The following is a 12,146-nucleotide window of genomic DNA, read 5'->3' on the forward strand; positions in this document are numbered from 1 at the left end:
TGGAAGTTGGAATCCAACAACATCTTGAGAGCACCACATTGTCTACCCTGATGCAGGATATAGATAGCACTCAACCCTATGAATGGTATGCTTATTTGTGAGATAGAACATGTATGAGAAAATGCACCTATATTTCTGAATGGTGCCAGAAACCGTAAACAGAAATATAATATGTCAATTACTCTGGATGTGAGTGAAGCAGTTGATGATTCACCACTTCCAGAGCCCAACCAGAGTGAAAAGTGGTGCATTTTCAATTTTCTCCCCCAGCATTCTTCCTCCCTCCTTCTCATTGAAACCAAAGGTGGGCAAATTACTCAGGCGATCTTCAGGCTGGTACAAGTAAGGGGCCCAGTTGTGGGGAAACAGAGGGGCTTTGGCTGTAGCAGATCCAAGACTGCTTCTACCACACATATGAAACCTGACACCACCAACAACTGGTGGAATCAGCTCTATGCCAGTGGAACTTGCAGGTTTGGACAACCTCTCCAGAGGACATGACCCTTCCTGCCAGCACCAGTGGAGAGGCACCTCTGCTCAGTCCTAGCCTCCTCCAGTCAACAGATCTGGGGATGGGATTGCTCTGTTCCTTGTTACACTGAAGAAAATTAACCATATAGGCAAGAACTCCAAGGAGAGGGGGACTGAGCTACTTAATTCACTGGGTCTGTCAGAAGAATAGGTTTTTCACTGACTGTCCTAAAACATGGAGCTAGAGCCTAAGCAGCAACAGACCTGTAACATTTGCTTGAGGGGGTTGCCTGATCTGAAATTCAGCAAGTGCACTAAAATAGGGTTTGTTCAAGCGATGCATTCCAAGTAGAGCTCTTGGTGATGTAGCCAGATAATTTTAGACCTTGGGCTTAATGGCCTGGACTATATTAAATGGTCTGATTTGGGATTGGCCCCATATAGAAAGAAGAGTCAGAATGGATATTTTATGATGCAAAAAATAATTTCTACCCTGGTGGTGCCATATACCTTGTGATGGAATTAATGGTCTCCATTATCCTATTTTGGAGAGGTCAGAAAGGGAGTAAATTCCAACAAAGTCAGTCAGGTTAGATGTCTGAAATTACATGCACGATGTACCAACAGTTACAACTTGTTTCATCCATGTACCTTATGATGTAATTGTTGGTTCCTGGAAGCAGTTTTGGCAGGGCTTCCATCTGTCAAGTGACCCAGCAGTTGCTCATGAGATGGGTAGTGTTGGAAATGCCATGACTTTTGTAAGCTGTCTAGGTATCCTTTGTACTTAATGACATGTATTTTCAGATACTGGCTCTTCTACTCTAATACTTCTGATGGCTTGATGTTCAACCAAATACTAGGTCTGTTAAGTGGTTAACAAGCCAAGCTTATTACGTGAACAGGTGAACAGATTAGTACTCATTATGAAGTTGTACCACACTTTTTAACAACAATGAAGAGAGGTGCTGATATTGCGTACCATAGAGTACCCCCTGAAAAAAAGGACTGGTTTCACCACTGAAGCTACTGCATTAAACCTTAGTTCCTGAAACCTGATCTTTGATACCTGGTTTATGCAGATTGCCGCTAGGTAGCTGCAGATATTTCTTGCTAACTATGATTGTACTAACTGGCCTTGGTAATTACTAGATGATTAGCCTAGTGAGTCATACTAGTTGACACTATAATCAGCATGGGAGCATTATGATGAGGTATGTAAGAGGGGGAAATAATCAGACCCTCATCAAAGTGATCAGTGGAGGGGGTGGATTGCTGACTCATTTGCATTAGAGCTTTATTTTTGCCTGACATCAGTCCATTAATTAATTAATTTCATAGATTCAAAATTAGTTAATGGCTTCAGTACAAATGCTAGATTTTTGTGTGTGGGTCTAACTGTAGTAGCAAGAAGAAGAAATTCGTAGTCTGCCGCCATTTTATGGGGCAGTATCTCATCATATCCTGAAGATTGTAGGAGAACATAATCCAATTACAAGGTAATTGCATTCAGAAACAAATGGCATCATATATTTTATTCAGTTATATCACTGTTTCTTCCCTATTTCATTTCATTTCTCTATTAAGCAGTGATTGCCAAAGCCCAGCTACCAAACTAACTCTCGTTGTTGCCCCAGGCTGGTTTGTACAGCTGCATATTCTTTGACTGGATTTTGAATCAGATTGTAATTCTGCAAAACTGAGATGCAATGTGTGTATTGGCAGCTACAGCATGGGGATTAATTGTTCTCCCAGTTATGTGCTTACTTTTAGAGGAATTGGAATCCTGGTAGCACTTAACACTACTAAACGTATGCTAAAGAGCAATCCAGCAAGTTTCTATGCCAGGCAGAGAGGAGAGTTGGATTGAGTTGTTGCAGTCACTTTGCTTGGCTCTGCTGTTACAAGGGCAGGGCTGAGACAAAGGGATACTGAGCCAGTCTTGTAGCCATCACCTGCTGTGGCCTCATCCAAACCCAATTGTTGCACCAGCTTGGTGCTGGGATTGGCCCTGATTGCCCTGGCCCTCCTCCACCTTCTGTGACCACTGTGGTGTCACTGCTTCATAAACGCCACCCTCAACAGGGGATAGGAGTTAGGATTGCACTGTTAGTGTGTGGGAGCAAACATGGATAGAAACAGCACAATTAGGAAGTTTCAAGATATCTCTTGTGTTCAGTTTTGACTATTGAATTATTATTATAATGAAACTGCCAGCTGGCCTCCCTTAATGTGAAATTTACATTGTTCATCTCGGTGACTAGGAATGTTATGCTTTCTATTGTAATATAATATAAGGGCTTTTAGTCAGAGCAGGAGTGAATTTCTGACCTAACACAAACAGCTGAACACATAAAAGTCATATATAGTATGGAAAATGAAATAAGAATTTGACAATCTGTGGAATCCGTTTATAAATGGCATAGAAAGCATTCCACTAGCTGAAGATCATAAAAGAGGAGAGGATCAAATAACCAGTACATGTTCAATACATTAATTAGACAATTTTGCTCTTCATGTTTTATTTAGTTGTATTTTGTCCTGGACTTTTTAAATGATTAGCAGCAAACTTTATGTTTTATTATGAATGTTCGTACTTAGATTTGTTGTGTAAAGAGGTTGGCTAGAGAGTGGTCAGTCCTGTGTCTGAAGCTCTGCACTCATGTGTCACTCAAAATCATTGAGAAAATTCATCCAAACATCATTTTTGTATTTTACAAGAGGAGATTTGCACTGTCACACAATGAAATTTCATTACATAGGTTTCATTTCCCACAAAAAATAGGAAGTGGAATACTGCCATATTGGCTATGGCATAATATCTGCTTATGTTTTATATACAAGAAGATGTAATCCTCTTATGGAAACAGACCTGCCCTTTTTGTCACTATAGGCAGAGGAGGATGCTGTATGTATATGTGCACATATGTGAGTGTGAGAAACCTCTTACATTCACCAAGCCTTCTTCTTGCTTTTATTTTTCTCCTGTCAACTGACACAGTGCTGCTGAAAGCAGATATTTTCTTTGTTCAATCTCCCCCCACCCACAAAGTATTTAAACCTGAATTAGGGCAAGCTCAAAGTTCAGGACAGCTTCCTTTGAAATCATATGAAGAACCCACAAAATGTGGAGCAGGGGGCTGGGTGATTTTAAAGCATCCGTATCTGAGACCAGGGGCTTCTAGAAACATGGATACCTAAACGTGTCTATTCTTTCTCCAAAGGTTACTACACCTGTGTAGAAGTGATCTTCACTTTAAGAAGACAAGTTGGCTTTTACATGATGGGCGTTTATGCTCCCACGCTGCTCATTGTCGTCCTGTCGTGGCTCTCGTTTTGGATCAATCCTGATGCAAGTGCTGCAAGAGTGCCTCTGGGTAACCTGAGTTTCATCTGCTGTCAGAACCACCCAGTGTCACCCAATGTCTGTTCTGTGGTTGCTTCAGTAGCAGATTTCATTGGATTACTGGAGGCAACTCAACTCTCATGGCATGCTCTTCACTCTCATCCCAATCTTCTCTTTTTCAGTCCCATACATGTCTCCACTTTTTAAAAGACAAGATCTGTAGCCTATAAACAGGTTGCTCCTGTCTCTGCTCACTAAATCACCACTGCGGCGTGTATGAGTGCAACTGTGAGTAGAACTTCAGAAGCATTATCAGCTTTGGGGTGCAGGGGTAGAATAACAGAACCTGGATCTTTAAACCTTAGCCAGGGGGAGTATATGGGGCTTCACCAACATTTGTTGAACATATGGAACGTGGGATGATGAAATGCTATGATACCCAATTTCATCTGTGGATTTCGGCTGAGAGTGAGTCTCACTCTCAAGTGAGCATTTCAGCAACAGCCCAGAGAACTTGGATTCCTATTTTTGTTTCATCACCAATAGGTTTGAGGGCACCCCCCAGCAAACCAACTTAGGAGCCATCCAAGCACTAGCCTGGGTTTAGTGTAAGCTGGTTTCTCAATGGGCCCTAGTGAATTCTAGTATGCACCCGCAGTGCCCCTCAAGCTTACCTAATGGTGGAAAGTGAGTAATGGTGGCTCTAAGCAGCTGTCAGATGTTGTACCACAAGTGCCAAGTACCAAAATAGCCATGAGGTAGACAGCAATAGCGGCTCTTTAAGCATCCTAGTGGCTGCCATGTTCATTTCCTAAAATGACCTTGATGTTCAATTGTTTCAAGAGTGATGCCACATCCAGGGCACTGGAGGAGTTGGAAATAGTCTGCACCCAGCAGTCCTTTGAACACCAGTTCCCAGACTACCCTTTCCCCAAAAAAAGTAAGCTTAAGCTGCCCTGAGCATGCATCTGTGTTGGTGGGCCCTGAGGCCCTAGCACTTTTCCAAAGATACCACGTGATGCTGTTGCCCCCTTCAAGGAAACTTGAAGATGGTAGTGCTGATGGTATCGCACAAATAAGTTTCAGACTTAACTATGAACCTTGCAAATAGAAAAGTGAGACAAGACAAGCTGTCACCAGCCAAAGGGAAAAGGCTGCACAGGTACAGTCCTCACTGAAAGGGGCCCCCACATTTATTCAGTTTGTGGGGTGGTCCTAAGTCACTTTAGCAGGAGGGAAGATGGCGTGTCACTGTATTTAGTTCTCTCTGCATAAGAACGAGGACAGGACAGGCTCCTCTAAATCAAAAGTTGTTGTTGTTTAGTCGTTTAGTTGTGTCCGACTCTTCATGACCCCATGGACCAGAGCACGTCGGGCACGCCTGTCTTCCACTGCTTCCCGCAGTAGGGAATCCTTTTTAGACCACATGCCAGAGGCAAAAGAGGGTGAAGCATTCCAAGCAAGCAAAAACTCTGAATTGTGGCATGAAGGAGGGCTGGCAAGGGGTGTGGCCAAGGGGGGGGGAGAGTTGCAAGCGCTAGATAGAGAGGTCTGGTGGGGCGCATTTTCCCACCTGGTCTGTGGTCTCTCACCCAGCCTATGGTCTATACAACCTGTTGTCCTCCTGTTGGCTAGGCCCCAGAGCCTTCAAATTCCAACATGTTCAGAAGCCCTTCTCTGACATTTTCTGAAGCCATAATACTGTTGGTTTCAGAGCAAAGTGGCTACTTGATAGAAATCTTTCTTCCACCCCCTTCAGCCAGATTACACATTTCCTTTGAAATAGAGTAAGATCTTATTCTTTTCCATCTCTCTGAGGCTGAACTTTTCACCCTCAGATTCAAGGCAAATGGAAAGTAGCAGCAGGCCACAGTGACCTCCGCTGCCCTGTTGAACAATGCAATGAAAGGACAAGCTGAACTCTTTTTCTAAAATCTGAAATCCATTGACTGAGGTTAGTTTTCAAACTTTAAATGGCTGTGAAGTACAAGGTATTTGAAGGACTATAGAATGTAGCTCTGCAAAGATGAATATCCTTGGCTCTTTGCTGTCAAAGGTAGAGAGTTGTTAAATTCAACACACATTTTTCAAAGTAGCAACATAACAACAGGATGGACGCTTCAGACTGTTTTGAGATGTATAAAATTAGTACCCATATAGACAACCACTTTGATTGCTACATTCCCTGCAGGGAAACTCAGGAGCAGAGACAGCCACCAGTCAAGGCACTCGGTTTCAATATTACTCCATCATTTTGTGACATCTAAAACACCATTTGATTGGTGGTAGGAACTAGCACTGATAAGGGGGAAAGACATAGTTGTGCCAAGATAAATAGAGCAGTTAGCAACAATAAAAACCGTTTGTAGCCATCATTGCTTATATATGTGTTCAGAATTATTATGTGATCAGTGCATGCACTGGAATCCATAATTCACCTTGTACATTCATTTTCATCTCCTGCAAAGCATATGTGGTGCATCAGCAAGTCCTGTTCCTTTTTAGGAAATGTCATCCTTTAGGAACCGGCAGCATAAACATGGGAAGAGGCAGCAAAGAGGGAAAAGGGCTAGTAGGGCAGGAAAGCTTCTATTACATTCTTGGATCTTTCCCACTCCACTTTAGGTATCTTTTCAGTGCTCAGCTTGGCCTCAGAATGTACCACGCTTGCTGCCGAACTCCCCAAAGTGTCTTATGTGAAGGCCTTAGACGTGTGGCTGATTGCCTGCCTTCTCTTTGGGTTTGCTTCGCTGGTTGAGTATGCCGTGGTTCAGGTTATGCTGAACAACCCAAAGCGAATCGAAGTTGAAAAAGCCAAAATGGCCAAAGCAGAGCAAGCAGAAGGGAAAGGCGGAAATGCCGCTAAGAAGAATACTGTGAATGGCACAGGCACCCCTGTGCACATCAGCACTTTACAGGTAAGTGCCCTTATTGTGTCTTTACTTTCGCTAGCTTGCTCAATTTTCGGTTGTTTGTTTTTTTAAGCATAGGGGGCAATGCTGTGTAGATGCTCGATTGGAGGGTTTTTGCCTAAGCAGTTCATTGTATTTGATTGTGATGCTGCGGGGAAGCATTTTTGAAAGTTTAAGATGCTTGCTGAAAGAGCTTCTGAAGTAGGCACACAAAGAAGGGTAAAAAAAACCCAGACTTGTCCCTGCCTTTAGCCAGAGGGAGTTACCTGCCTCAGGGAGCTGATTTGGGGTGTCATGGCAGCAATTGGTTAGGTATCCGATTTATTGTTTTATTTTTACTGCAAGGGAGGGGGAAAAGCACTTGTGGGATTTTCTTGACTAGCCTTAGGGTAATATGTGCCATGGCTTGTGGGGAGAGGCATCATTTGCTGTTCCAAAATGTCATGGGAGGGCCCTGAGAACAAGAGATGTGCAACCGTGGTCCTTTGCATCAAATCCTAAGGGGTGCCATTCAGAACAGCCCTGTTTTCTTAGAGGCTGCACAACATTGCCGTGGCAGTATAATGTAGTATTAGGTATTCTCGAAGGACCACCACCACACCTTGTACTAGGAAGATGCTTTAGCCATAAGTTGGATTAGTCTTTTAGCTCTTTAAATGAATCAAGTCTTTGACCTCAGGAAATTTTCTATTGCTGTCCATCATAAGACAAAATGTCATGCCTTGTGTTAAATGCTGTGATCCTGTTCCATGGACATAATTGATTAACCCTTTAAAAAAAGGAACGAAATTGCAATTCCTTGGGAATGGGGAGGGTAATTACAGCTGCACTTGCCTTTCTCACCAAGAGGCACTAATAATAATAATAATAATAATAATAATAATAATAATAATACATTTTTTATTTATACCCCGCCCTTCCCAGTTCAAAAACCGGACTCAAGGCTGCTAACAACAAATTTAAAACACTTTAAAACACTTAATTATAAAAGCAGCATAAAATACAGTATAAAAACCATGAATAAAAATCAAAAATCAATTAGATAATCCCCAGGGCTAGCTGGTCCTACTTGGCCAGCAAGGAGGCCAGGGGAGAATTAGCTGTGGGGTCTCAGAGTGGGTGATCTTCATAAAAGGGGAGGGGGAGGGAAGAGAAGGGAAATAAAAGATCAGGCTGAATTGCTGCAGTCTCATAACAGAGGAAGCAAAGGAGAGCATCCTTTCTCACCATGGAGCACAGAAATGCTCTCTCTCACACCCTCCAGCTTTACTCTTTCCCCATCCTAACCCTTACCTTTGGTGTGTGAGACACACATGCAGGGTGCGCCAGGTTAGAGAGAGCAAAAAATGTGTGACAGTGTCAGGACAGTGTGTGAGAGGTCTGTGTGCCTATATTAAGTAAGGCTAGTTGTATATGTGTGTGTGTGTGTGAGAGAGAGAGAGAGAGAGAGAGAGAGAGATTGTGTGTGTGTGCTCCTGCCTCCGTCCCTCCAGATTAAATGGACCTCCAGGGCCAGTGATGGAGCTGCATAACAGAATGCATTTATTGTCTCATCAATTAACTCAGACGGTATTTTCGTGGCTACAGTTGAGCATCAGAATGATTGCGCAAAACTAGATCAATTATGCAGAAGATGCATAGATGCATTGCTATTGCTTAATTCCAGCTGACAGTCATGGGGAAATGTGCAGCTTAGCTTCCCCTCTGAACAGTAGGAAAACACAGCAGAGTTTGTTCCCTGGTGCCAGAACCTGCCTACCAAGAAACAAATTACCATCTTGCACCCTCTAGTGACTCTTTGCGGCATCATCATCATTTGTAACAAATTCTTTTTGCACATATGTAGTAGGCTATGTTTCTTAGTGAAGCAGTGGGGGGTGGGCGCTTAATAGTTCAGTTCAATTTGAGAATTCACACATACCGTGCTCCTGTGCCAATCAGTGAAAGGAGTCCCTTAGTTAAAATTGTATGAAATTATTGTGGTCTCTTCCAGTGTTTGTTTTTTTAAAAACAAAAAAATTATCAATAATGTTTCATTTATAAGAAGATAGAATGAGAAAAAAGAAAGCAAGAAAAAGTGGCTGAGATTGAAAAAAGAAACAATACTTGCCATTCATTAATATACAGAAATGCATATTCTCATTATCCTAATATACATATACTTTTCAATAACCTAATATATTCTGTGTAAACCCATTCAAAATATCATTGTACTTATCCAAAGAAAGTCTGTGTCTATAAGCTGTCCATTCATATGTTGCCACTGTGGTCTCTTCCAGTTGATCCCACAGCTCTATCCGTTTTCAGTTTGTGCTTTTGAACATACGTATGACAGTGCTAGCTCTGTCAGTAGAGCATAAGACTCAGAGTTGTGGGTTCAAGCCCCATGTTGGGTGAAAGATTCCTGCAGCGCAGGGACTTGGACTAGATGATCCTGATGGTCCCTTCCAGTTCTATGAATTACCTGATTCTATGGTTGTTTCAAAGAAGGTCCCTTTTAACACTTCCTTTAAAGGCATACATTCATTTTTCTCTCACTATTTCTGAAGATAACGTGAAAAATTAATGTGAGAGGGTGTGCTTTTTTAAGGCCCAAATATTCCAGTCTTTCCTTGTAGGGAAGTTGATTCTTGCTTTGGGTTCCCCAGTCCCTCAAGTTTTGAAATATCACATTTTCATCCTGCCCGTTTAAAGATACTGCGCTCCCATCTAATAAATATGCATTGGCTTAAAATAATGACTTTGGCATCATGCATGTGATGAATATATTTCTGAAGGTGATGAAAATGTAGGCAATCACTCCTAAAAGAGAAATATGTATATTGCTTGTGTATCTTTTAAAACCTCTAACGAGAAATCTCCTGTCCCTTGCTTCTGATACAAATCTGATACTTGCATGTAATTAACAGAGCAAAGGAACAACTGGAATAGCTGCAGAGTCCAGTCGATTTAGGGGCCCATCTAAAATTACAGTGCAGTCCTAACCACATCTACTCAGAAGAATTCAGGGGGTTTACTCCCAGGTAAGTGGGGTTAGCACTGCAGCCTTAGTCATGAGTCTCAAGTTGCAGCTCAACCCATATAGAATAGGTTAGCTAATGTGGTTGTGTGCTTGCTATTGAAACACTAGAGTAATTCATGGCTTCCAAAATGCTGTTTGTTTGTTTCCCTAGGTTGGGGAGACCCGATGCAAAAAAGTTTGTACTTCGAAATCTGACCTGAGATCCAATGATTTCAGTATTGTTGGAAGCTTGCCAAGGGATTTTGAACTGTCAAACTATGACTGTTACGGGAAGCCCATCGAAGTGAACAGTGGGCTTGGGAAGTCTCAGGCAAAGAACAACAAGAAGCCCCCTCCCCCCAAGCCTGTCATCCCATCAGCCGCCAAGCGGATCGATCTGTATGCAAGGGCGCTGTTTCCATTTTGCTTCCTTTTCTTCAACGTCATATATTGGTCCGTATATTTATGATAGACCTTTTTATTTTTGGAGGAATAAAGAAGTGTGTGCAATATATGCCATTCCATTCCATCATGAAGGCCGGTCTGCAACAATTATTTTGCATTTGCAAAGCAATATATTGCATATTAGATGCCCTATGTGACTGTAATTGGGGGGTGGGGAGAGAAAGGGGCATCCTGGTTTTGAATGAAAGCATGACACCGCAATGTCTGTGCTTGAACCAACTGTTGTATATAAATGTACAGCGTACATCCTGCTTTAGGAATATACGAAGGACAACGCATACTACATTATTGAAGCTGGACAACACTCCCTATGAACATAACCAAGAGTCAAAGTGTTTCTGATAATGAAACCGATGTGCACGCTGATTACCAGTAAGATCAATATTCTAGTATATGTAGTATTTAAAAGTTCTCCTTATGACTCTCAAAGCCAAGACCCATCTTGTTCTTGTATAAAGTTAAATGGCACTGTGGAAGAACAAGCTGATGTTGTAATTCAAATCATGTAGACTTTGTAAGTGGGCCAAGTATATCTTAAGCTGATCTTGTCTATGTGGAAAAATAAAGATCAGAGAATTACTAGTTTTGCAAAATCAGATCATTTATTTAAAATTGCACCATGTGTTTCAGCATGAGCCTAGCGTGCTGCCAGACATAGTGGATGGAGACTGGCTCAGTGCAACAGACTTTGAAGAAGCCCAGGGCTAAAGAGTTCTGTCCTATCTATAAGTTCATTTACAGTGAAGTCCTACATACTCATTACACCGGGGATGGAGACTTGCAGCTACTACACTAGTAGAATGCTGCTGTTTCTATTAGATGCTCAGCCTGGGAAGGGAAGGATCAAGTACGGAACCAGAACGTACAAAAATAGTATAAAAAAATTCAGATACAGCATCTGTGGAAATGCTGCCAGCACCACCAATCACATACTGTGTCAGAGATGACACCTACAGGTTATTTACACCCAGAGGTAGCCAAGGAACTCACAGTGATAGAGATACAGCCCCCCCCCCAGCACAAAACCCTCTGTCACCATACACACAATAAGCAAGATGGCAACATGCTGCCCTGCAGCTGACAGGCATCTCTCAGGTAAGGGCTTGAATCCCCTTAGGCTCCTTGCAGCCTAAGCACAACACTTGCAAGTAGAAGATGCACAACACGGCAGCCACACCTGAGAAGGATACCTGCAGATAGCACTTGCAGTCTTCCTGGGACAAAGGCTCGAGACCCACAGGAGGGTTATATGGGCAACATCCAGTGTTCTCTTGTGATGATGTGGGTGGGTGGGCATTTTCTAATTTGCTCCCCTACCTTGAAGTTGATCACAGGAAAAACCCTGTGTCCCTGGTCTGCAACGGGTTGGACTTTCTTCCTTTGCTTCCCACTGACAGTCCTGGATCGATTGGGACACCCAGCGCAACCTAGAGCAATCCAGGGCTGTCCACGACTCAGGAAAAGCCCAGATCCCTTCTCATCACCCAGTTCAGTTTAGGCTTTGGGGTTCAGCCAAATCCAGTGCTCGGCCCTAGCCATCTGTCATGGATTACAGCCTATAATCTCAAAGTTTAGCATACAGTTTTAATGTCCCTATTTAGTGTTGCTTCCAACCATATAATCTGGAATGCAAGAGCCCTATCCTAACCCCCAAATCCACAAAAATATCTTTCTGCGGTAAGATCCTAGCAATTAAAATCGCCATAAAACAAACAGCCCACATTGTTTTCCTCACATCAAATCTCCACACCTAAGTTTGGTAACGAGAGCAAGTGAGACACTGCTTGGAAGAAAGCTTTGACTTGCACTGTCTTCTTGAGGTCTGTAATTTCACCCAACCAAATAAAGAAATAGCTATCACACAACGGAGATGAAATTTATCCAGCCGAGACTGCCATAGTGAAGAGCAAAGAAATGGGGTTTGTGTATCTGAACATTCAGGGTACAGTGT

The 12,146-nt window shown here is 42.6% G+C and overlaps 1 protein-coding gene across 4 annotated transcripts in view; it reads left to right on the plus strand.

Annotated features, from left to right (window-relative positions):
* GLRB (glycine receptor beta) overlaps window positions 1–10,774 on the plus strand; it is a 28,059-nt gene extending 17,285 nt beyond the window's left edge. Inside the window, exons 8-11 of one of the 4 annotated variants that reach the window (XR_014223239.1) lie at window positions 3,696–3,848; window positions 4,000–4,105; window positions 5,656–5,771; window positions 6,443–6,575. Coding sequence is in view for 1 of the 4 variants with exons in the window: in XM_082237241.1 (XP_082093367.1) it covers window positions 3,696–3,848; window positions 6,443–6,735; window positions 9,903–10,199 (743 nt within the window). In the remaining 3 variants the exon portion in view is untranslated. The other 3 variants (XR_014223238.1, XR_014223240.1, XM_082237241.1) reach the window with 3 other exon arrangements.
* The last annotated feature ends 1,372 nt before the right edge of the window (window positions 10,775–12,146 follow it).

This window comes from Podarcis vaucheri (genome assembly GCF_965113315.1).
Source record: "Podarcis vaucheri genome assembly, chromosome: 9".
Taxonomy (NCBI): Eukaryota; Metazoa; Chordata; class Lepidosauria; order Squamata; family Lacertidae; genus Podarcis; species Podarcis vaucheri.